At 54.3% G+C, this 24,945-nt stretch overlaps 1 protein-coding gene across 5 annotated transcripts; it reads left to right on the top strand.

Annotated features, from left to right (window-relative positions):
* The first annotated feature begins 3,110 nt into the window (after positions 1–3,110).
* LOC104334036 (ADAMTS-like protein 2) lies at positions 3,111–24,623 on the top strand. Of its 5 annotated transcripts, none has more exons than XM_075422539.1 (18): positions 3,111–3,252; positions 9,428–9,570; positions 11,772–11,847; positions 12,354–12,456; positions 13,435–13,580; positions 14,310–14,433; positions 15,720–15,800; positions 16,227–16,402; positions 16,704–17,118; positions 17,693–18,113; positions 18,927–19,033; positions 19,220–19,349; positions 19,701–19,914; positions 20,524–20,679; positions 21,061–21,231; positions 22,961–23,137; positions 23,815–23,959; positions 24,073–24,623. In XM_075422539.1, exons 1-18 carry the CDS (start codon positions 3,193–3,195, stop codon positions 24,189–24,191), a joined length of 2,964 nt encoding a protein of 987 aa, XP_075278654.1. In that variant the 5' UTR covers positions 3,111–3,192; the 3' UTR covers positions 24,192–24,623. The 5 variants fall into 5 exon arrangements, with proteins under 5 accessions (XP_075278654.1, XP_075278655.1, XP_075278656.1 ...); XM_075422540.1 differs by having other exon boundaries at positions 19,223–19,349; XM_075422541.1 differs by having other exon boundaries at positions 16,704–17,013.
* The last annotated feature ends 322 nt before the right edge of the window (positions 24,624–24,945 follow it).

Genomic DNA, 24,945 nt, shown 5'->3' on the forward strand with positions numbered 1-24,945 from the left:
TCCCCGCACCACGCATCCTTTGAGGTCTGCTCCATCCTCTGCCCCAGCAGCCCAGGGGCCAGGAAGGGGCATCTGTGCTGGGGCAAGCACCAGGTAAAGCCAACTGAGTTCCTGGGACTGTTCAGCCAGAGAGATGCACTAAAAACACAGCGCGACGTCCTGCAAGGCTGCTGTCAAAGACAGGCTCCCACCAGCAACTTGGTCAACAGGAGAACACACACAGAGAGAAATAAAGAGGTGTCCAAAGACCCTTACACTCCAGGCCAGTCTCTCACATGAATTTTTCTGAACTCTCAACCTCTATAATTACGATCCCAGGACTTTTCCTGTGAGTTGTGAGCAGAATAAATCTCTTCAGGTCATGTTAGAGGATGGTCTACTCCAGTCCTGCAGGACCTGCTGCAACAGCAGCCACAAACACCGGTCCTGGTCCTCCTCCCCAGAGCCAGTGCCCTTTGATTGCCCTCCTGGCTATGCTTGGAAGCTTTTTGGAGATACAGTTAGCTGATGAAACCCAATTCAATGAAACAAGTGGCTGAAATCCCAGGCAGCTTCCAGAGGGCAGGGGATGGGTGCGAATCAGTCCCCCTCAGCAGCCCATGTGCCCGAACATGGCTGGCACCGACGATGAAAGGCACTGGCTGGCCCCAGCTCCATTCTGGTTATGGAGGGACTGTTAGGATGAAACCATGTGGCTTTGGTGCTTGGAAGCTAATAAAGAAGAAATCCTCAACCTTTGTGAATCTTTTAAACATCCCCTGGCAGTATTGCAGACCTGCTTTTCTGTGAACAGGGCACATGCAACTGGGAAACAACTGGGCAAAAGGCCCTTGTCGTGGTAAGGCTGAATGCAAAACTGCAAAGGGCTGCTGCATGTGCAGAGCTCAGCCTGCTCACATGTAATACAGACCACAGCAGAAACGGCTGGCCCAGGTAGAAAGTGGCAACTTGACTTTATGGTCTAAATAAAGACAGTAGGAATAAAAAAAGTACAAATTGAGAGAGGTGGATTATAAGCAATTACAAGACTGGAAGCTGGTTGTGGTGGCTGGTGGTGGTTTTATCAGCAAGATTTTAAATGTATTAATTGATTCAACAGCACTACCAAACCTTTCTGTACACTGGTTACCTGGAGGGGTCTCAAGACTGCGAGGGAATCTTTATCTCCCATACGCTTGCTCCCACAGTGAGAGCATTCAAAATCTCTTCCGAACGTCAAGAAAACAACCACTGTGCTTAAACGCAGGATGGAAAACGGCAAGCAGCGTTATAGCATTGTCTTGCTGCCTTCCACACCGCGCCTGCAACACCCCTGGGACCAGAAGAGGCTCGGGAGTTGTGCTTGTGGGACGAGAGCAGGAGTAGCAAGAAAGGTCAGGAGAGAGGGGGCACAGAGGGGCCCTGGAGGGGAGAGCATCGCAGGCCACCTGGATTTGCGTGGTCATGCTCCCTTAGTGCCTCACACACAGATCCCCCGTCCCCCAAATCTCCTCTCGACAGCCTGCTTCTGCCTCCCGGGGCTGCGGCTCAGCCGCTGGCTTGGAAAGGGGCTGGAGAAGATCAGGTGCGCTGGAACGTGTGCGAGACCGGCGCTGCTACCGACCGCCTCGCTCAGCTGGAGCCAGCCCCCGCTTTTCTTCTTGGGCACAGCCTCTCCCCCCTCTCTGTGCCTCTCTGCAGGGCAGGAGCTGGCTCCAGAAGAACATTACGCAGGGCTGCAGCAGGGCAGGAAAGTCAAGAATTGACTCCGAAGCTTTTTCCCCCCCCCGCCTTTGTCGAAGGCAGCTCACGGAGCAGCCACGTTACTTGTCCGCACTCCCGTGCTCCTCACCCTCGCTTTCTCTGGGCGGGTCAGATTGCCCTCTCCTCCCCTTGCCCCCTAGCAAGCTCTCATCAGGAGTCCCCAACCGCTCCCCGCTGCTGACACCCCCCCACCCCCCCATCCCTCTCCCCTCCCTCCACCCTGGGGCCAAACCCCTTGGTGGGGAGAGGCGCGGAGGGCTCACATCACCTCCCCATGCTAATGGCAGCACATCTGGCAGGCAGAAACCACGGCTCCCCAGACTCCCACCCCAGGCCGGGGATGCCTCGTGCCGTTTTCGCGCAGCTTCTGTCCACGGCTCGCAGCAGCCAGGCTCTGGGAGGGCCGAGGTGCGCCAGCACAGAGACTGGCAGCATCTCTCGCCAAGAGCTGCCTTCCGAGCACAAGCACAGCTTGGAGGGGGGTCCAGAAACGAGGGGTGAAGGTATCAGCAAGCAAATTCATCCCTTTGAAAGCTGCACAGCAGTTCATCTCTGTGCGCCAGCCTAAAAGCAGCCCCTTGAAAATGAGGGTGGGTAGATTTCTTTAGCCTGGAAGGTCTCGGAGAGCTTGTGGAGGGGGCTTCTAAGGTCCCATCGGGTCTTCTGCGCAGGCCTCAGGTGGAGCAGGCTCATGCCGTCCGAGTTTGCCGTTCGTGTGTCGAGGCGGGATACGCGAGCTGAGGCGATGGAGAAAGAGCCTTGACACGAGGCTTCAGTATGTGGCTTCACGAGAGGCGGCCACGAGCTGAGGCGATGGAGAAGGAGCCTTGACGCGAGGCTTTGGCTGGGCTTTGGTACGCGGCTTCATGAGAGGTGTCCGCAAGCTGAAGCGATGGAGAAAGAGCCCAGACGCGAGGCTTTGGTTTGTGGCTTCATGAAAGGCAGCCATGAGCTGAGGCGATGGAGAAAGAGCCTTGATGCGAGGCTTTGGCCGGGCTTTGGTACGCGGCTTCACAAGAGGCAGCCGCGAGCTGAGGCGATGGAGAAAGAACCGGGGCCTGCGGACAGCCGTGCCTTCTCCCCCCGAGGGGCAGCCCGCGGGGCCGGCTCGGGCGGCGTTTCCCTCCTTTCCCTCCTTTCTGTCCACCCCAAGCGGGACGCGCCGAGGCGCGGAGCCCGCCCGCAGCAGCCGAGCCGGGTAGGCGGGACGCGGGGCCGAGCCCCGGGGCGGCGGGTCCTGAGCACCGCCCGGCCCCCCCCCCAGGCCGGCCCGGCCCCCGCCGAGCGGCCGCGCCGCGGGTCGCCTCCTCCCGCCACCCGGCCGGCTGTGAAGCCATTACCTCCCTCAGCCATGCCGGCCCGCTCCCCGGCGGCCGCTGCTCCTGCTCCGGCCGCTGGTGGGCCGCCTCGCCGCCTCCTCCTGCTCCGCCGCGGCAGCAGCAGCGCGGCATGGCCGCCGCTCCCCTCCGCCGCCTCCTCCTCCTCCTCCTCCTGCTCCTCGGCGCTAAGGTAAGCGGCGGCGGGGGGTTCTGCCCTGTCCGTCCCCGGCTTCGCCCGCCGGGCACGAACAAAAGGGCGAAGGTGGGGGTGAGGGGCCGGGGGAGGCTGCCCAGCATCACCAGAGGGACCCTGGGGCAGCACGGGCTGTCCCAGCCTGGGGGTCCGCCGAGGCTGCCCCCCGCGTTCGGCCCCAGCAGAGCGGTGACTCCGGGTTAGGGCTGCAAACGAGCAGATTTTCCTCTTCCCCCTCCCTCCCGCCGCCCCAAGAAGCCGCACTCTCCGCTGACTGTGGGGTGCCCGTCCGGGCATCGATGCCCCGTGCTCCCCTCGTCGCTGCTCTCCCCCACGAAGGACCCTCGCAGCCTGGTCCCGCTCGCGGCTTTGGGTTCACAGCAGCACACAAACCCCTCTGCCAGCCGGACCCCCCCTCTGCCAGCTGTACCCCTCTCTCTCTCCGCCAGCCGGACCCCCGCTCTTTTCCGAGGCCCGGCCTGGGAGAATCGCCCTGGTTGTGGTGGCAGAAATCCCGGTGTCACAGGGCGCCGACTGTGCCCCTGCCTTCCTGGGTCGCTGCCTGCATGGCGGCACGGATTGCTCTGCAGTGCTAAAGGGAGAGGGGTTTGGGTTGTGCTGCCCGCCCCTACACCCCAAACTCCGTGGCTGGGGTGAAGCAATTGCACCTGAGCGGTCTTAAACACAGAGAGGCCCAGACACCGCAGCTTTACCGCGGATAACCCAGGTTTGAGGAACAGCAGTGTCTGCTGTTGTGGGGTTGTCTTCATTCCAAAGCTCAAGCGTCTCATTTCCACTTTGTTTTCACCTTCACATGCGTCCGCTGCCTGTTCAGTTCACCCATTAACTGTAGGGCTAAGTCAGAGAGAAGTTTCAGGCAGAGCAAACAGGGTCAAGCTAAACAGATGTGAGGTCCTTCACGTGGGACTGGCCTGGATGGACTCCTCCACCAACGTGCGTACACAAGCCTCGGCTGCTGGTGGTCTTCCCTGCCCCCCAGCTGTGTTTGTTCAGCATCTGAGAGGAGGGCATCTGGGGCTGGGAGGAGGGCTGCTCAGCCCTCCCCAGCACAAACCCACCCCAGCGCTGCAGCCAGGTCTGCCACGAGGACCCGCGTGCTCCGGGAGACCCCCGCAGAGCACCCTGGTTGAGGATTGCGTGGAGCGAGCTGGCCTGGCAGATGTGGTTCCTGGTGTCAATTGGTGTCTGTGGTGGGAGCCAGCGCACAAAAGGGTCGTTAGGGTGTTAACCTGCAGTTCCTCTTGCTGTCCCGTTTGCTACGCACAACGCGATCGTACTGAGGGTGTCAGAGAAAACCTCGATCCGCAGACAGGGTGAGCAAATCCCTTCCTGCGTGGGGCTAACTGCCTGCAATGCCTCTGAAAAACCTGGCGATAGGGATGCCCCTCGTGCACTCCCTTCCTCCCTGTCGCAGGTTTCCATCCTTTCTACCGGCTTGCCCCAGAATAAGTCCGTTATCCCACTCGAAGGGAGCGACCTAACTGACTTGGATCAAGTATTTTGTAATGACGTGCGGCGCTTGCCTGTGAACTCTCTGTCACGGCAGGGTTATGAACAGTACGTGACAGTTCTCCACTGGCTTCTGGTCACCGGTTTTCTAGTTTGCTTCTCATCTGTGCCTCATTACGTGTCCAGATTTCTGTTACTGATCTGCTGCAACAGCGCATCTTTCGCAAACTATGATTTTTCCCTAGATTGGTGTTCTTCCCGATCCTGTAAAAATTATTCTGCATTGCTCATTTCACCTCAGGATACCTTCCCCTCGTGGAAAACTCCTTCTTGAATATCGCTTCAGCTTTTCTAAGGAAGAATTGGTTTTGTGTCTGCTTCCAACGTTGAATCTCTGGTACAAACCATCTAGGCTACCCAAACAGGGAGAAGACAATGACGGGATGAGAAGTAGCTTTACACAAACACCAACTCTTTTGTAAAACATCGGGGCATAATCGCAAATGCTATTGTTTTTTTCAGGGCTGTGGCAGAGTCTGTCACCACAGCTTTAGTCAAAGAATGGCACGGGGAGCCCAAACCAGGGAACTGAACACGGTCATTCGTTTCCAAAAAATAATCTGCCGTCCATTCCAGGCATTGAGACATCTGAAGCTACTTGGTGTTTCAGTAAGCGGTGTGGTTTGCTGTAGAAAGATGCCCTTGAGTAACGAGATCGTGGAACTTTTTGGTAGAGGACGTGCAGCTAATGGCCTCAGAAAAGGCCTGTGAAGAATTTGTTTCATTTTCAGCTGCTGTTTCTAGCAGTCTGACAAGCTCAGACAGGGTTGAGCAGAACAGTTTACAACAGCTACTGTGCCCTTCAGTGGTGGGCCAGCCACAACGGAGAGCCTCCCCCCCCAGCTCCTCTATTAAGGGAGCTAGACAGGCATGTTTGTGGTCCCTCTTCCCAGACGGCTTTTTTCCAGGACCCAGACTAATGAATCTGAAGATTAAGCACAGCAATAAGCAACGCGGGAGACTGGGCCACCGACAAGGTAATTGCAGCTATTCCCAGGTTTCTGGGAAACCCAGCGTAGCTCAGAGCTGATCTCCGGATCATGACAGAGAATCAGCGGGGAGTTTATTTTATCCCTTTCAGCTCTTCAGAAAGACCGCCTGGAAATCCGATAGGACGCCAGCCCGGGCCCACCCTGCTTTGCAGGGCTGAAGGGTTTTGTTTGTGGCAGCCTTTGTCTGGCAGGGGGGAGAGGGGGAGCAGCTGCTGGGCCTTCGGTTAGACGGAAGAATGCTTTCAGCGATGCTGGCTTGGAGACTGATGTTTCTGCCACTGCTGTTGGCAAATCTGGAGACGGGTATTTTATCCTGGAAAAGCTCCCTGCGGGGTGGGGTTCAAAGCTCCCAGCGAGGGGACGGGAGGGCAACCCTCGCCGACTCGGTCGCGTGGCCTCCGGCGTAGGTGCGGAGGCGCGGAAATAACTCGGTTAGCCTCAGAGAGGAAGAACTGCAGCTGTATAATCGCCCCATGCCAAGCCACAAGCGCCTCGGGGGACATTCTTGCGGAGAGCACCTGGCTGAACTGGAACACTGGAATATGGTCTATCGGTTCGACAGATGTAAATTCTAGGCCTTATATTCCTCATCACCTAAGGAATCGTATATAAGGATATAATAACTAATAAGGAGAGTGCAAAAGAGTTGCCATAAAGCCGCTTCGATTTCTCCTCCTGTGAGGAGGAGGCGGAGGGGATTCGCTCAGCCGGAAGGTAGCTCTTGGGATTTTCCGAGGGGCTTGGGAAACTAAAGCTAGCAGCTAATCTGGACTCTGTCCCGCAGTCCTTAATTTATTATCTGGAAATTTGGAAAAATGCAAGTGTCTCGAATTAAAACCGAGAACCATTTATGTGTCGTGGTTAATGCAGATTTATTTCTGAGAATACAATAAATTCAGCACAAATTGGAACCAGCTGCCCCAGCTCTAAGTACCTGAAGTTCCCCCTCTGCATCACCAGGCCTAGGATTCGGACGCAGTCATGCCGCAAGTCTCACTGGCCAAGGGCACAGCTCAGCGTTGTCCTTGCTTACACAGGACAATAAATGCTCCTAGGCAAGGACTGGCAAGGGAGCTCGGTCAGGGAAAACCCGAGAGCCAAATCAATCTACTTAAAAAGTGATTGATTCCTCCAGTGCAGAGGGGAAGCAGGAACAAGGCTGATGGACACAGGGGAACACATTTTATTAGGGGAAAAAAAGTAGTCTCTTTGACTAGCATCCTTCAATAAATCTTCATTTGGGCTCCTGTCATTCCTGAAAGTCATAGCACAGAGAGGAGCGTGTCCTATTTTTAACTGTAAGAAAGAGGCGCGCGGAGGCAGAGACACTGATCTTCCCCAGACCTCAGGCTCTGCCACCACTTGCCGAGTCGCCTTGCATCCAGGCAGAACACCCAAGAGCAGTAACCCTGAAAAGGAGCCTGCAGCTTTCCGCCACTCCAAATACACAAAGTCTTTTTCACAGCCAGGGGTAGGTTGGCAGAACAGGCTATTTCACTTCCCTTTGCCCGTATTCCTCCCACCCTGTCTCACCTATTTGAATTGCAAGATCCGTAGAGCAGGACTTTCATGCAGGTCACAGCTATGCAGATTTTTATTGCCACCTGGGGAAGATCTAGGTAAATATCACAGCTACTGGCCCATGTGCCTTCCCTCCAGGCAGCCCACGTGCCTCGTGTAACTGCTCAGCGAAGTGGTAGGGCACCAGCTTTGATCATTACCCCAGCTATGGGAGCATCTGTATTGTGCCAAGCTCTCCGCACAGACACCAGATAAACCGTGGGCATTCTGCTTCCCAACAGCCATGAAGAGCTCTTCCTCCGCTGGCCTTGAGATGCTCATCACAGAGAAACATGGAGGGGGTCAGGGAAAGATTTTAGCTGAAATTACCCTACAATAAATGACCTTTAGTGTCTCTCATTTGTAAATTTGGAAGCTACATAGCCAGCATTTCCATTTACAGTCTGATAATACACAGTCAGACAAAAATTCTAGTAGGAAATAGGTTGAGGTGACCTTTTGGAAGAAGAGAAAAAGGCGGTTTTGAAAACACGTCTGTTTCTTTTCAGTTTCTTTTTTCTCTTGAGCAGCTCAGCTGCTGGCCACAGCATTTGGTCCCTGTCAGGCAAGTCAGCTCCAGCCAGAACATCCAAGTACAGCAGAGAGTTTTGCTGTATTGTTTTCAAAATCAGCGATTGTAATCACTAGGGAGTAAAGCATCAGGTAACAGGGTGCCTTTTTGCAGCGGAGTAGGTTACTTTCAACATGCTCTGGCTATCCCCGAGAAGAGGCACTATGCGCATTTCAGCCACGCTAAGCTACAACTTGAAAACGTTTGCATAAACCCAGCTGCATCTCCTCTGCCCGGAGGATGTGCTGTTGGCAGACCATGTAGGAATGACAAGTTCTCAAGCGGGAACGACACAGCGAGATGAAGAACGTTTTGGCCTTATTACACCATGAAAGACCAGAAAGCCAAGAGACAGTCAACCAAAGCAGTGAACAGAGCACGTTCAGTGATGAGCAAGCCCTGCTGAATTTACTTTCACGTCCACCGCTTTGCAGTCCGGTTCTTTGCAACAGGACTACCAGCTGCTGCCACAAACCAGCATGTTTTGCTGATAGTAGCATGGAGAGAACTTCCCTGAGCCCTTTAACATAGCAGCCTTCACACACACGCACATCATTCGGTTTCTTCTACTAACGCTGACACACTCAGCATTTTCAGCTGGATAAATCCTTTCCAGTCACTGTCTTGCATTAAACTCATTGCTGCATTTAACACTACTCACAGCTATATTTCAGTAAACAGCAAATTAGTTCCTGCACAGGCTAGTTTGCCAGAGTCCCTGGGAGCTTTTAGGCCATGAGACACCAAACAGGAAAATATTGCGAGGAAAAAAACCCGGGTAAAACACAGAATCTCTTACCTGCTGGGAATTGTGGAGGCACAGCCAACAGCAGCCTGCTGCAATGACCACCTTGGGGCCAGAAGAGCTCAGGTGTGCCCAGTTTAAAGGCTCAGCCCCAGCAAGGCGTGCTGGGAGATGGAGCAATCCTCCCCTGAGCATGGTGGGGAAAGGGGACAACAGCAGTTGCAGGGGGCTCTGGTTCTGAAGCACTCTTGAAAAATGACTTTTTTTGAGGGTTGGAGGGCGAGGAGCTTGGATCTGAGCTGATTTAGTTGCAAAGACAAGTTTGTTCGTTGAAACGCAGCTCCAGTGAGTGGCAGACACACACGCCCAGCTTCCCTGCGGGCAGGGCTCCGCACGGCCAAGCACCGCAGCTTTTCTCTGGCTCTCCTGGCCGTACGTCAGACCCGGGCAGGCAGTGTGGGCTGTGGGCTGCTGTTCCGTCTGACCCGGGATGGGAGTGATGCTGCAGGGTCAGGCTGCAGCCGCTGTTATTGTCACACGTGTCCAGCCCGACAGCGCTTCTCCACAGCACATCATGAGACCTTGGAGGCATCCTGCTTCCTGTGCATAACTCGGTCCTGGAGGGAAATTTGAATTTTGAGATGCACGAGCCTGGTGTGACCCCACAGGGACCTGACCCTGCCACGGTTGTCCCGGTGCTGCCCATTTAGAAGGCAACCAGAGGATGTGGTGAGCAGCCAGGTTCTCCAGCTAACCATCCTCTGTTTCTGTCAGGACAGTAGTGAGGCAGCAGACGGAGCTGGCCCCTGGGATGAAGAAGTCACCAAGTGGTGGGGAGAGTGGAGCTCCTGGTCCACCTGCTCCCGGTCCTGTGGGGGAGGCGTGATGTCCCGGGAGAGGCACTGCTTGCGACAGAGGTGAGTCATGTCCCAGCCTGCACCCTGGGCCAGGCCTTGAGCACCGAAGGGGAAACGGACTGCTCCTGACCTGCATTTTTGGGCCAAACCGCCTGGGTTTGCAGGGTTGTCCCTTCTCTCTTCTGCAGCCTCTCAGAAAGGAAGGTGGCTGTTGCTAGTGGGGTAGGCAGTGGTGGGGAGCGCTGATGAAGGAGAAGCACGCAGCAGTGGGGCAGGTGACAGGCCCCCTAAACACGTCACCCACTCAGCCTGGCTCGTCTGGTGGGGAGGAAGGGGTTGGTCCCCTCTTGGGGTCTGCGAGAGACTTGAAGGTGACAGGGTTGTGGGCTGGAGAAGACTAGCTCTGTTCCTCTTCCCTTTTCTTTCACCAACCCTTGCTTACCGTGGCTGCTTTGGCCAACCTGACCCTCATTTGTAGCCAGTTGCTGTGCTAAGGATGTGGGTACGTATTCCCAGACACCTTCTGGGGACTTGATTTACTCCTGGCAGCAGCCAGCTCAGCCACGTCTCGGCAATTTCCCCTCTGTCCTCTGCAGAGCTTGCAAGTCTTTCTCCCTCTGTCATTTATCTGGCTGTCACCTGGCAGCATCTCCGTTTGTCCCCTACAGCCACGTTTGTCCCCTGCAGCTGCTACAGTCCTGGTGTTGGTTGGACAGGGTTTGTGGGAGCTGGGCAACCTGAACTCAGCTGCCTGAACTCCTGCTGTCCCCTCCGGGTCCCCTTGCCACCAAGCCCTCTTCCTCCTTGGGCACCTCACTAACCTGCTGCTCCAGGCTCCCGAGATGTTAATGAGGTCCTGCAGCACAGCAAGCCCACGGGGCCTGCCTGCCCCACGCCCAGCCCCTTTCCCTTCTGCATGAATGCACTCCTGAGCGGAGAAAGCTCAGAGCAGGGCCCCCACCCGCTCTCCTGCCTGCAGCAGAGAACTTCTTTTATGCGGGCTGGTTGGCAGCATGGTGAGGGTCCAGCTGTGCTGCAGTACCTTCTGCCTGGACACGGCCTCCCCGCTAACTGGGCTTGCCAGTGTCTCAGCTGCTGTCCCTCCTCCCCAGCACATCATGGCCATCGTGGGAGAGCGGTGGGAAACAGCGGGCAGGAGGGAGCTTGGGGCTGTCTCACCCCCCGCACAGCCAGAGCAGCCCTGCTGCCCCAAGAGAGATTTTTCTCCCCATTTGACATTTGCTCAATCCTGGACCCCACAGCTGAGGAGGGGAGGGCTTTGCTGTGGCATTTTGCTCCAGGGTTCAAGTCTGAATCTTTTAAAAAAGAGCCCAACATAGAACCCAGCCAAAAAGTTTCTGCAGCTGTAAGGAGAACAGCTGAGGTGTGAGCCAAGTATGCTCACGAAACAATTTCTGCCCGAGTCTGCGGGCAGCCTCTGCTTCAGCTGAAAGGACTGGCAGTTTTCAAGCCTTTTGGTGCACATTTAGGCTTTGCCTACATTGTGCAAAGCGTTGCTCTGCAGTACCTCTAGCCAGTCCAGCTCGAATATACCTATGGGGTTCTTGATTGTACAGCGCGTCCGAAGTTCCCAGTCCTGTTAATGCATTGTCTGCTGCTGTTCTTTACAGAGACCACATTGCCTGAACCTGTGGTCTCAGCCACTCTCCCAACGTCTTCCCAGCTTTCAAGACTTCTTTCACCTTTGCATTGTTCAAGGACTCCGGTATCTCCTGGATAACTCCTGCTGGCCAGAGCTAAAGCATCAAGTGTTGAGAAATTCCCCTGGATTTGGTCCATCATCCTCACCAAGCCTTCTGTGCTAATCTTTTAAGGCGGCCAGTCCCCATGAGAGGTGCCATCTCTCTGGTTACTGCACAGTGAATCCTGAAACCACCTCCCCTGGTCACTGCAGATCCTGGGCGCTTCCACGGGAGCAATGGATCATCAGGGTCTATTGTCCTTTTGTCACATCAACCCTTTTGGAGCTCAGCGGTGAAGGGACACAGCGGTGGTAATACTGCTGTTGCTCTCTGTCTGCTCAGCCTGCCCCCAAAACCAGAGTAGCCTAAAATCACAGCCCACCTAAAAGCACTGAAAATGTTTTTCAGAGGAGATGTTGGCTAGCCTAGATCCAGAAAGCTTTGCTCTGATAAACCGCCTGCCTTGCTTCACCCAATTAAGTCAGGCCCGGCTTTTCCGTCGTCCTCAACACCTCAGTACTTCGCAGACCTCCGGCTCATTTTCCTTCTGCTTTGCAGGCTCCAGATGCCCCAGGGAACAAACAACACCATGTGTGTTGGTCAAGCCAAGCACTACCAACTGTGCCAGCAGCAGGTGAGAACCGCTTCCAGTACTGACTGGTCCTCGCTGGGGGATGCAGGACTCAGCGGGTCACGCTTGGAGCTGCAAGAGCACCAGCACTCAGAGTGCGACTGGTCTGTCAGAGGAGTGCAGACAAGGGTATGGTCCACTCCTGGAGTGGCTGACGGTGTGCCTTGGAAGAGGTGGGAGATGAGCTCTACTCTCTGGGTCTGAGAGATGGGGAAAAGGAGATAAAAACATATTTGTTGTCAGGTGGGGGGAGAGATGCAGTTCTTCAGTATGCTTTTCCCTTCGCCGGAAGTACTTTTTGCGGGACTGTTGAATACAGCTGTCTGAGGGGCCCTTGGCAACGGAGGCCTGGCCTTTCTCCCTGTATTACGGCACCTCGGAGTCCATCACTGTTTCCTTCCAGGGTGGATGGGGCATTTTCATCCTCCAAGGATGCAGCGAGGACAAGCAGCTGTCACAGCCATGGCTGTGACATAGGGAGCTTTTGATCACATTTATTCCCTCCATAGGCCTGCCCAGCCAACACAGCAAGCTTCAAACAGCAGCAGTGCTCCAGTTTCAATGCCAAAGCCTTTGGGAAGCGCTACTACCACTGGATGCCCCTCTATCCAGGTGGGTTTTCACACCTTCACACAAAGGATTAGGGCGAGAAAACACCCACAGGATCTTCTCAGACACAGGAGAAGGGGAATGTCCCAGGGGACAAGGGATGGATGCTCCTGGCTGGTCTGGAAGCGCTTCCCTATGCTCCCTGCTTTGGAGAAATCATTCCCTGTCTCTTCACAGAACCTCTCCACCCAGCCAGGCCTCCTCTTTCACCACATTGCTCCTGTTTTGGATCCTACATCAGCAAGCACTGGTGGGCAGACAGGACACAGGCTTCTCTGAGCTGTTTTGGCTAACCAGCAGTCATCCTGGCAGAGTGGGTGTTCACGCTCTTTGTGCCTTCTACCATTTTGGCTGCCTCTGTCGCCCAGCATGCTTCCCACTGGGTTGGTGGTGGGTTCTTCTGAACAGGATGCCCATCTGTTTCCTGCACAGGCGAGACAGATTGCTTCACATGGGTTGCCAGTTGTCCCTTGAGGCCCAGGTTGAGCTCACCTAAGCTGTTACCCTCTTTCTGGACCCATGGGTTTTTCCTCTTTCCATTAGCTGCCAAGGGGACATAGAACATCTGCATCTCTAGCTTCAGTTGCTCAGCTGAATGGGGTGTAGCTGGCCACGGCCCTACGGTCGGTACCTCTCTTACAGGTCTTGCTTGCTCTTGAGTATTTATGTGTGGCCTGGAATTTGCTGGTGCAGATTCCCAAGTCTGGCACAGGGGATGGCACTACAGAGGGGAAAGGACATGGCAGGAAGGAGGGTTTGCCAACAAGAAGTATTTCTGCTAGGCATGGTCCCCAGCTGCAGCCTCATACCACGACCCTTTTACTGCTACAAAATCTGTAGCCTTGTGGTCTCATCTCAAACAGCAAGAACATCCAAGGTGGTATCAAACCATCAGTATGGATGAGAGGAACATCCCCTTCCTCGCTGCCTGTCTCCGAGCACCTTGATGTGCCTGGTGACTTTCTGCCTCTGTCCCTTCAGATGACTACACCAGCATCTCCAACAAGCCGTGTGACCTCCAGTGCATCACCCGGAGCGGAGAGAGGCAGCTGATGGCCCGAGCACAGGATGGTACCTCCTGCAAGGACAGGACCTATCAAGGGGTGTGCATCAATGGGAAGTGTGAGGTGAGGCTCTGGGAGGAAGCAGCACAGAAGTTGGGCGTGTAAGTGCATGGCTGGACCTCCTAGTCATCACAAGGCCAGGGGTCCCAGCAGGGAACTGAAACCAAGGCCTGGCATGGAGTAATTACATTCGCTCTTGAATGCCTGTGGGCTAGAAGAGAGCAGAGAGGTTCACACAAAGGGAATTGTATACATCCACACTTTCTCACTGCGCGACAGCACTTTTCCTTCCAGCAAAGACTGGAATTGCAAGTCTGTTTTACACAGTAATCCAATTTCAAAAAAAAAAAATATTTCTTCTGTTTGATTTTTCACCTCATGTGGCAAGGACAAAGGGTGGTTGTATATGAAGTTAGAGAGGTGCCTTACAACCTCAGAAAGGCCTGCCTTTAGTGCAGCGTCTCCTGCGGAGCGATTTTGTATGTCATTATTCAGCGAGAAGGATTGGCCTAAATACAGAGACAGAAGGAACAGAAACAGCTCACCCGAGCCTGCCTCCATTCACCTACACACACAAGCCCCCACCCCAGGTTCAGGGGCACAGTGTGGGTGGTCAGATGTTACACGGGTGAATTTCTGCTGCTGCTGGATCCATTCATTCATCACTCTGTGCCAATGTACATCCGCACCCTGAACCTCGCCAAAAGAACATGGTAGCATTTCCTTGGATAGACCCTGACCTGTGGAGATAAGCTGGCCCTAGGAAACCCTCTCTTGTTTTATTCTTTGCAGCCAGTTGGGTGCGATGGGAGCCTGTACTCGCCCCGGACGATGGACAGATGCAGGGTGTGTGGAGGGGACGGCAGCACTTGCCACCGTGTCTCGGGCAGCTTCCGAAAGGCAGTCTCACAGATAGGTACTCCCTGCTACCACAGTCCGGAGACTTCACCTGCTACTTCTTACCACCAGCTGGCATGAAGGGTGACTGGCTTGAATGCGGGTAGGAGTTTCCCAGCTGCTTGGTGGAAAGAGCTGAAGAGTGCTACCCCTGCTTAAATGCCTGTATTTTGTCCTTTTCACTTAATCAATCGGAGGAGATTGGTTTGGTGTGCTGTATATTAGGCCAGTAAGGTTTCCCTTCACCTCTTTATAGTAGGAAGCAGCTGGGGATCTATTTGTTCCTATTGATTCTGGCATCTTGCCTGCCTCAGATAATGTGAAGAGATCAATGAATCTCCTTTTATTTGTGCTACGTGTTCATTTGAAACTTAAGCTCCTGTGATGAGGGCCCCAGTGTTTGTTTCAGCCTGCACTTACTCTCCTGCTTTCCCCAGTCCTATGGCTGGCACAGCTGAGGGACGGTCCCTCTGAAACCAGGCTGAGATTCATCCCTTGCAACCTCATGGCCCATTCCTCTACCCACAGAAGGAATAGACTGCGGTATGCTCATTAGTAATTAATTAACTGTGGTTTGAGGATGTTTTGGAACATCATTTCACACTCTTCTTGTTTCACTAGTCTGCCTCGCTCTCTGCAGACACCAGACTAGGAAAGCACTCAGGCCCCTTTCCAGAGCAGGGGTAATGGTGCTAACCCCTCTAGCAGTACAGATACAGTTTTGGCCTCCCATTCCAGTCCTCATAAAATCTTACAGAACAGACAGGACCTGCATTTCTAGCAGGAAAGACAGGCTGCCAAACCACGCAACTTTAAGAGCCTTCTTATTTCCTCTCCCTTTAAAGGTAATTTTTTATGCTGCTCCCGAGACAAACTCTGTTGAGTCAGGAGCTGAGGGAACCTATGGTCTTTTCCATCCTCTGTTCAGCATCAGCCCTGACCACTAGTAAGCCTTTTCTGTGCTCTTGCCAGAAAGAGCATGGGAGAGAGCATGAGAGCACATTCATCCACACCCCTAAAGCCAGACTGTTACACTTACGCAGTTTCTTCCTGACTCCAAACCCAGCAGTGCTCAGACTGAGCCTTAGAGACCTCTGATGGTGATCAGTAATGGGACTTCGGAGGGGAGCTGGGATTAGAGCTGACAGGCTGGCACAACACGCACTCATGCCCTTAGCGTCCTGGCCCTGAAGGGAAGCACTGGCCTCCTGCATACACACTTATCTCACAAGCTGCTTTTCCTACCCAGACCTTTTTTATTCTGTCCTCGGAATGGTTTCCTCACCCTCTGTTCCCGTTCCTCAGGTTATGTATTCATCACCAACATCCCTGCCGGTGCCATGGACATCCTCATCATTGAGCGCAGGAAAACGGAAAACATCCTAGGTAAGAAGCGGACCCGGATGGATGTGGAGATCCCAGTTCAGCTGCCTGGGAGAAGGGCTCTGTGCACTCCCATCTGTGCTGTCTGTGAGCGTTTCCTCCAGGGCAGCACAGGGGCACTTCATCTCTCCGCAAACTAAGGCTACCACATCTCCGGCAGCCAGCTGCAGGAGGGGCATTCAGAGACCAAGCTCACTGTGGACAGTCCCTGTTCTGAAGACATTTGTGCTCTTGCTGGAGAGGGAGGTGAAAGCAGCAGGCGTTGAACACTGCTGATCTGTCCCGATGCAGAAGATGAACACTGGAGGGCCTGCAGTTCTTTTTCTATTGGGCTTTTCTCGGCCATGAGCTGTTGGCTCTCCTCAGTGCCAGTGCAGCCCCAGTGTTCTGCATAAGTACCGCATTTGTCCCTTTTCTCTCTCTTTGAAGCACTCACAGATGAATCCGGGCATTTCTTCTTCAACGGCAACTCCGCCATTGACAACCCCCAGAACTTCAGGGTAGCTGGCACGATCTTCAAGTACCGGCGGCCCTCAAGCCTGAACTCAGATGGGCTGGAGTATATCATAGCTCACGGGCCCACTAACCAGTCTCTGAATGCCATGGTATGTGAGGAGCTAGTTCTAGGCTTTCCTGTCTTGCCTGTGCCAAGACTGTGAGCCTCCCTCAGACAAAGGGAATATTAACGTGCTTCCCAAGCCAAACCCGAGTGTGTAGGTGGCTGAGGAAGCCAGGTATTGTCTTGTCTTGGGGAGGTGGAGGGGTCGGTGGGTGTACCCTTCGATGTATGAGGATGCTATCTTCTCTTGACATCCATCACAAAATAGATGTGGCTAGAAGAGATCTCTGGGAAATACATGTCCTTAAAATAAAAAGGGTTTTGTTTTCTTTCCCTGTTGCCTCTAGTACTATAACTTTAATGGGAAAATGCCACACATAACTTACGACTACACCATACCACGGACACCACCTCTCCGAACTGCAGCCCCTGCTGTGGCCAGACCTCTCTATCATCACCTACCAGAGACCAGCCAGAACCATCCCATCCCAGCCAACTCCAGAGCGGCCCAGGACTTCAATGCCACGTGGCTCTCCCTGTTGCCAGATGACACCAGCGAACAGCTTCCTCTAAGAGAAGGGCATGAAGATTTAGGCTTCAGCCACCCGCACTTCTTCCAAACCAACTCCACCAGTCAGACTCGGGACTGGGAACAAGGTGAAGAGAAGGAAAAGTATGACCTCCAGATAAGACAAGTCTACCATGCAAACACAGGAGAGGAGGAGGAGGAAGCAGCAGCAATTGGTGGAGAAACAGGGTTGGGTTGGTTGCTTTGTTTTTCTTTCTCTCCTGTTTTGTTTGTTGAAAGCGGACATCTCACATTGGCCTTCCTGAAATCTAAGGTAGCTTTACTGTCAGAGCAGACAGGATGGGAAGGTGGTGGAGGCTGCTGGGGAGCAGCAAGGGCCAGTAGCTCTGTAAGGGGAGGGGAGCTGGGAGAGGGTAGCCACAATACAGATGAGGCAAGTGCCTCTTGGGCAGTGCAGTTGCACGGCACTTGAGCTTGGCAGGCAGGGCAGTGACAGCAACAGGTCCAGTGATCAAAAAGCCAGGTGACAAGTCAAATCTGAGGTCAATCTGGGAAAGCCAAACAACAATTCAGGAGCAAAGTACACCTGCAACATTGGCTAGGGCTGGGACTGAAGGCCTAGGAGCTCCTGAGCAATGGGCAGAGAGTGTACGGGGTTGGTCAGGGCAGTTAGGGACTGTTGGTGCACCCTGGTGGCAATTTACGATTTTGAGGCCCAATACTGAATGGTTTTTGCCTTGTTAAATACGGCATGCTGAAGTATAAGCCATCCAACATAGTTAAAGCATTTCTGTGTTTTCCTTCTAGCTCTCAGGTTCAACCAGATTTCCATCAGCACAGCCATACCCTACAGCATGAGAAGATCTGAGCTCTCGGAGAGCAGCCACGTAGCGTCCTCCAGGCTTCGTCTCTTCAGGCGACTGTGTCACCGAGGCCATCACAACACTGCCTTCTGTAGGGAGCTGCAGCAGCTGGCATCCAGACTGGCCCCGAGGAATGCCACAGCAGGACTGTGGACCGAGGCAGCTGCCCGGTGGCCACAGGGCCTCCACAAAGCACCGGCCCGTAAGAACTCACTGGAGGACTTGAAGGTGGAGGTGTTTGCTGGGAGTCAGGGGGAAGCAGCCAACTACAGCATGATGGCATCGGTGGAGAGCCCTCTACTAGGTGCCAGCCCCGCCACGGACATCAGCCAGGCAGAGCCTCTGCACGCCCCTGGCACTGAAAGGTGGCTCTTGATTTCCTGGGCAAAACAGGAGCAGGGTTAGCTGGGGAGGGAGGGTCAAGCCAATAATCTGGTGCTGTCACAGCTGTCCTTGATATCCCCATTCACCAGTGTCTGTCCATATCAGCTGCTGTAGATTATTATCATAACTGGCCTGACACAGAACTCCCGGAATCTATTTTAGGTCCCCCTGCCTCTAAGGGATCCATTTAAATGGGTGCCGAAGGACCTGCGAGGCCAACACTGATGTGATTGTAAAGAAGGCCGGGAGTCTATAGCATGTCACACGCACATGTTTACTACCGCATCATGCCCCTTCTGTCCTGTTCCTCTGGGCACAGAAGTTTCTGTAACTTCAATAAACATTTGGCAGGAGTCTGAGGGCCAACTTTTCAACATTTCTGGCCATCCAGATGTGAACTCTCCCCACCACATTATGATAGTAGGAGGGACCTTGCTTGAGCTCCCCTTTCCAACCTGACGTCATACCCCTCAAGGTGATGGTATGAACTGAGGCTGAGGGCACCTGCGTGGTCAAAAGACCATGATATACACAAGACTCACTGTGAGCAATGCCTCCACTCAGAAGGATGTTGATCCGCGGCTATTCACAGCCTTGCTGGTTGAATTCAGGAGGTGGATCAGGGCTTTACACTCTCTGTTCATCAGTGGTCCATCTTGCCCAGGGTGCAGGAGACAGAGAGCAGGAACAGTGGGTTTCTTGCCATCTTTGGAGACAGTGAGGAGGAATTTCAGTGTATTTTATGCTTGAATCAATTTTTCATTTTTTGCTCACGCTGCCTCATTTTTCCACAGCAATGAGTTTGATGTGAGCCCCATGGGCCATGACGACATCAGCTTGGCTGACATGTATCGGTGGAAAGTCTCCGCTTATGCCCCCTGCAGCTCCACGTGCACTTCAGGTAGGTTTGGCTTCAGGTGACTGATCGTGTGAGGTCCTTTTTGGCTGTTGATGAAGAGAATACTGGTATTTTTTAAAATGGCAGGTAGAGTTTCAGATGCAGTGACTGCTCCAGTAATCTAATCATGGTGGGAGGAGGCTTTTGGATCTGATGGAGCCTGACCAAGAGAGGGTCTTGATTGCCCAGCAGGTATCAGCACCTCCTATGCGATGTGCGTCCGGTACGACGGAGTGGAAGTGGACGAAACTTACTGCGATGCCCTAACCCGACCAGAACCTACTCACGAGTTTTGCACAGGGAGAGATTGCCAGCCTAGGTGAGTGGAAACGACATCAGCTGTCCGCAGGGACAACGTGTCTTTGTGAGGATCATTTTCTGCTCAAAGTATACAGCTATTTCTGGGCTGGAAGATACGCTTGAACAGCTAAGCCCTTGTAAGCAAAAAGGGGGAAGGAATTTGCTGCCTAAATTGCCTGCTAAGGGCGTAGCTGACTTTCCAGACCAGCATCCCCTCAACGCAGACGTACATATGATGAGCGGATTCATAGCAGCCACTGCTGGGTGAGGGAGTCCGAGGCGTGCAGGCACTCCCCAGCCACCTCGTGTCCCTTGTCCCCCTTACCTGGGTTTTCCTTTGTGCTTTCTCTCCTGGGGACCGCTCGTGGAGGTGGGAGACCAGCCGGTGGAGCGAATGCTCCAGGACCTGTGGTGAGGGCTATCAGTACCGCACTGTACGCTGCTGGAAGATGCTGGCTCCAGGCTTTGACAGCTCCGTTTACGACGACCTCTGCGAGTCCACTGGATTGACCAGGCCCATGGAGAGGAAAGCCTGCAAGAATAAGGCCTGTGGTCCCCAGTGGGAACTCTCCGAGTGGTCTGAGGTAGGCAGCAGGAGAGCTTTGCTCCCAGAGGTGAGCAGCCAGGGCCAGGCTGGAGGAAGGGGGCTGGTGGATGCTGGGCCCTGAGGAAGCCTCTGGCCAGCCACTTGCTGGGGAAACGAGGACTGCTGTTACCCACAGCTCCCCTGTTCTGGCACTGCCCAGCAAACAAAGGCTATTGTGAAACCTTTTTTCAAAGGTCACTTCTCAAGCCGAGATGCTGATCAAATGAAAGCCCTCTCAGCAACAGGCTTTGCCTGCCTCTTCCCAAGGATTTAACTAAAGGCAGATGGGAAAACAGCATGGAGACATAGAGGAGCTAAACCCCAACTGAAGTCCCTTCAATTGATGTTCCACAGGCTGCTTGGGACTGGGGCAGTGGAGCTGCCCAGTGACTTTGAAGAGCAGTCCAGGCCTCAGCATCTTGGAGCTCTGGAGCTCTAGGACCCAAAGTAGATAAGCAGCAGAGACAGACCCACCTTTTTCTGTCCCTGCTGGGGCCCTTCCCTTCTCCCCGAGGGCAGCAGGAGCGAAACAGGAGGAGGCATGGCTGCCTCCCTCACCTTCACTCATCCCCCTTATTCTCTGCTTCTGACTCTGTGGCCATTGCAGTGCTCAGCCCGGTGTGGCACGCAGGGGACGATGAAGCGGGAGGTGCGCTGCTCGGTGGAAGCACCCCTCTGTGACGAGTCTTGGAAGCCCAGCAGCGAGAAGGCATGCACAGGTCCGCCCTGTGACCGCGGCTGGACCGCTTCGGACTGGGGCCCGGTGAGTCTGGAGGGTCTGCTGCTCCTTGCCCCCGGTGCCGGGGTGCAGGGCTGGCATAGGGAGCAGGTGGACAGCCACGCTACTGCTCTCTTTTGGCTTTCTTCTGGCAGAGGCTAAGCTAAAGAACCTAGAACAAACTGGTTTTTGCCTCCATGCTGTAAATTTTGGTTAGCTGTGAGGTGAGCTCCGTTCAATAATCTGGGAAGCCCACAGCACCTGGAGAATGGAAGCCCCAACCAGATGTACCTCTACAGACCCTTGGGATCCAGTGCCACAGTCCCAGTGGCAGGGCCTCTAGACTCCGGTCTCCTGGCACCAGCGACCCTGACCCCTCCACCTTCCTGCTTTCTGGTGTGTCTAAATGCCCTTTATTCCTCCAAGTGCTCAGGTTCGTGTGGCGAGGGACGCATGAGCCGCTTCATCGCGTGTCGCAACCTGGAGGGCAAGGTGATCTCCGACTCGCAGTGTGACCCAGCCACCAAGCCGCTGGCTGTCCATCCGTGTGGAGACAAGAACTGCCCACCGCACTGGGTGGAGCAGGAGTGGGACCAGGTAAAGCCAAGCCCAGCCCTGTGTCCTCTGCCCTCCTTTCCACCCCACGTCCCACAGCAGATGGTGGGAGCCTGGCTCCCCTGACAGAGCAAGGCTGTATGGTGCGACCTCCAGCCATGGAGCTGTACCCTTGTCCTGGCTCCTTTTAGACAGAGGGAAGGGGTTATGAATACCCCAGCTTGTACCCCCCCATACAGTCTAGATCACCCTAAAGTTTGTGGCATTTGCTGCCTTCCCAGGGACCTCCATTGGAGGGCAGCAATGTCTTGAGGAAACTGTCCTCCTCCCCCACCTCTGGCTCCCAGCTGGCACTTACAGACACCTCAGCAGAGCTCTTTGTCAAGAACATGCATGCACCCCCCCCCCCCAAGGTTTTGGTCCCACCACTAAAGAGAAAGCCACAATGAAACCAGCTTAATCTCTGGTAGAGAATAGCCAGAGGTAAACCTGAACCACAGCCCAGATCCCTGCCCTGGATGTCACATCCAGGCTGTGACTGCATACTTGCCTCAGGACTTAGAGTCCAGTGAACGCAGTCCAGGTGCCCTGTTCTACCAGACAATCTGCCTCTGCCAATCTGCTTGCTCTTCTTCTGTTGCTCAAGGGCTAGAGACTTCAGGCTCCCTGATACAAGCTGATCCAAATCCCAGAGCAGCCGGGAGGAACGCATTGAGTCAGTTGTAGGATTTGGGCTCTGTCTTTAAAGTCTTGAGCAAAACAGAGATTCACAAAGCACTAAGGAGGAAGGTTTCTAGGGAACCAGAGAAGTAGCCTCTCCCCTCTAACCGCAGTTAAACCTCCAGGCTCCTTTCGCTGCCCTTTATAGCTGTTGACTACATTCAGCTGAGTCTCCCTCCAGCACTGTTAACAAGCACAAACCAGTTAAACCTGGGGACCCGTGGCAGTCCCCTAAGCCTCTCCTGCTCTGGCCTGTGTGGGTCACACATGATGCTGCAGTGCAGTTTTTCAGCTGTGTCCAGGCTATTAAACTCACCTGAACTCTGAAAGACCGGCTGAGCTCCCCACCTTTGCGTGTGCCAGCTTCTTTGCTTTAGCTGTGTTCCCTCAGGTTCTGAGTTCACAGGATGGCTGAAGGTGGATGAAAGCCAGCTGTGCTGACCCTGCCGTGCTGAGAAAGGGCACAAAGCAGTGAAATCTCAGACTGGCAACTGCTCCTGTGTGCATCAGGGAGCAGAGCTGAACTGGAATCAGATCCTGCTGCTTCTCTTGGTGGTGTCCTGAGAGAGGGAGTCCTCCCAGCTGAGCCTGCCTGGCTTTGGGCTCTGCAGTGCTTGTACATGCAAAGTACCTGCAGTGCACCAGTTTGGTCCCCTTGGGCCCATGCAAAGCTTCTCAGTACTCCAGGATGTAGGTTGCTACATGAGTATGCTGCATGGTTTTTGAGAACACAGATACGCATAAAATAAGACAGAAGCAGCATCTTGTAGTCTTACCTTGGCTGCTCCAGGTCCCTTGTGGTAGCTGCTCTTGAGGCCAGCCAAGGTGAATTCAGGATCCCCAGTGCGGGCTAAACACAAATCACCAGCTTCCATCCCCGCTCCCTAAGGAATTCAGCTCCCTTTGCTCCTGTGCCCTGGGCAGCACTACCTCCATTAGACCGGTGTTAGCACAGGCATTAAGCATCTTGCTTCTGAGCAGGATGCCCTCTGATTTGAAGCTCCACGGCTGACAAGCATCGTTTGTTACCCATCACACTTCTCTTTCCCAGTGCGATGCTAGCTGTGGGCGAGGGATGAAGACCCGAGTCGTCTTGTGCGCGGGCCTGGAGAACGGTGTGTACAAGGAGTATCCCGAGAAGCGCTGTGAAGCCTCCCAGAAACCTGAGGAACAAGCCGCCTGTTTCAGGAGACCATGTTCAACGTGGTTCACCACCTCCTGGTCTCAGGTAGGGCTCGGGGCGGTGGGGAAGGGGTAGAGGAGGCCTCATAACCCTGGCTGGTGGAGCACGACCTTCGCTGAGGATTTCTGGCAGCCTGTTCTGCCGACGGCTCTGCCAGGTCTGGAGGGGAGCGTGAGCTCTGCTCTGCGGCAGAGCAGGCAGCAGGCGGAGGGACTGGCACAGGCAAGCTGGAGGAAACCTCAGAGCCTGTGGGTTATTGCCTCAAGCGAGAGCGTGCACCACACTGCAGGCATACAGGATACAGCCGTGTCTCCTCCTCTGCCAGGAGTCAATGTTCCGTCCTGCCCTGCTCTCCCTTGATTTTAGCTGGTGAGCGTTTAGGGAATAGGAGGACAGGAGATGCTGGGCCTGGCTTGCAGCAGCCATTTTCTCCATCTTCTGTCACAGCATCAACACTCAAAACAAAAACAAGTCCGAGTTGCATTAAAGAGATGAAATCAGACTCCTCCCTTGCTCTGCCCCAGCCTCGGTTCAGGGAGGCTCTCCTCCACAACAGAAGGGGAGCATAAGTTTGAGATCAGTGTGGGGTTGGACCCAGAGCTCCTCAAGAACACTCTCCAGAGCAGGGACCAGGAGGCATCACTGGAAGAACGAACTTGGGAACTACAGAGAAATTTAAAAATGCCTCTCACGATCCCTTTCCTCTCTCTCGGTCCCGACAGTGCAGCAAGACATGCGGTGCTGGTGTGCGGCTTCGTGAGGTGAAGTGTTACCAGGGGGAAGCGCTGGCTCAGGGCTGCGACCCCGCTGCCAAACCAGAAGCCAGGCAGATGTGCCAGCTCCAGCCGTGCCCCACAGAGGCACCAGGTATGTCTGGGAGGGCAGGGAGGGAGGGGAGCCCTTTCCTCCGTCCAGCTTTTCGCCGGGGAAGCACATCTGTCTCCTTTTTAACCCCTTCTGTGGACGCTTCTGCTCCCCAGAAGACAACTGTGAGGACAAAGTGACGGCCAACTGCGTGCTGGTGCTGAAGGTGAAGCTGTGCTCTCACTGGTACTACAGGAAGGCTTGCTGCCAGTCGTGTCGGCTGAAGTCACCCTGACTGCTGCCAGGCCATACTTCCCTTCCAAGGTCAGGGGCAAGAGCCCCTTCAAGCCAGACTTTACCACTTGAAGCCACCTCCTTTGGCTTGGCTCCAGAGCCAGTCCCTGTAGATCAGCCTGCTCAGCGAGGAAGGATCCCTAGGGCTTAAGTCATCACCGTTCCCTCTCCACCAAGAGGATTTTTACATAAGACAAACCATCCGTTCCTAGAAAGCTACTGAGGAGTGAGTTGGGGAAGTTCGTCCCTGCCATCATCATCTCTGGAGAGCTCTAGCTGGAGGCGGTGGGGCGCAGAGGCCAGCCCACAGCAGGGCACAGACGACAGCAGCCATCTCTTTGGTCTGCCCCCCCTACAGATTTTTCTACTAGAGGGGCAATTTCCAAAACACACCGAAAAATTCTGTGTCGCAATAAAGAGCTAAAGTCTAAAACTGTGGGTTTGGGATGCGTGTACCTGGGACGGAAGCAGGGGAGAAGGAGGGACACGAGAGGAACAAAAGCAGGAGCGGGGAGGGTGAGGTGGAAGAATCCTCCAGTAGAGCTTCCAGGCAGCACCGGGTAAAACCCATTTTGTGTTGCCTGCCAAAGAGCAGAAACCACTCCTGTTTTGTATTTCAAAGTCCTCGTTTATTTCTGACATTGAATCTGGACCCATAGCTGAGCAACAAAGACAGAGAATAACAACAGGAGGAATCTGAAGTGGAAAAAATCTGGGGATCCCTGCCCCTACCCTATCCTGTCCCTCCACCATTC

This window comes from Opisthocomus hoazin, chromosome 6 (assembly GCF_030867145.1).
Source record: "Opisthocomus hoazin isolate bOpiHoa1 chromosome 6, bOpiHoa1.hap1, whole genome shotgun sequence".
Lineage (NCBI taxonomy): Eukaryota > Metazoa > Chordata > Aves > Opisthocomiformes > Opisthocomidae > Opisthocomus > Opisthocomus hoazin.

What these genes read in the sequence shown, in the direction of transcription:
- LOC104334036 (XM_075422539.1), top strand. Translation starts at nt 3,193, where the DNA reads ATGGCCGCCGCTCCCCTCCGCCGCCTCCTCCTCCTCCTCCTCCTGCTC. An exon ending in CCGCTTCGGACTGGGGCCCG is followed by an intron (nt 20,680 to 21,060) that starts GTGAGTCTGGAG and finishes TATTCCTCCAAG; the next exon opens with TGCTCAGGTTCGTGTGGCGA. An exon ending in TGGAGCAGGAGTGGGACCAG is followed by an intron (nt 21,232 to 22,960) that starts GTAAAGCCAAGC and finishes TCTCTTTCCCAG; the next exon opens with TGCGATGCTAGCTGTGGGCG.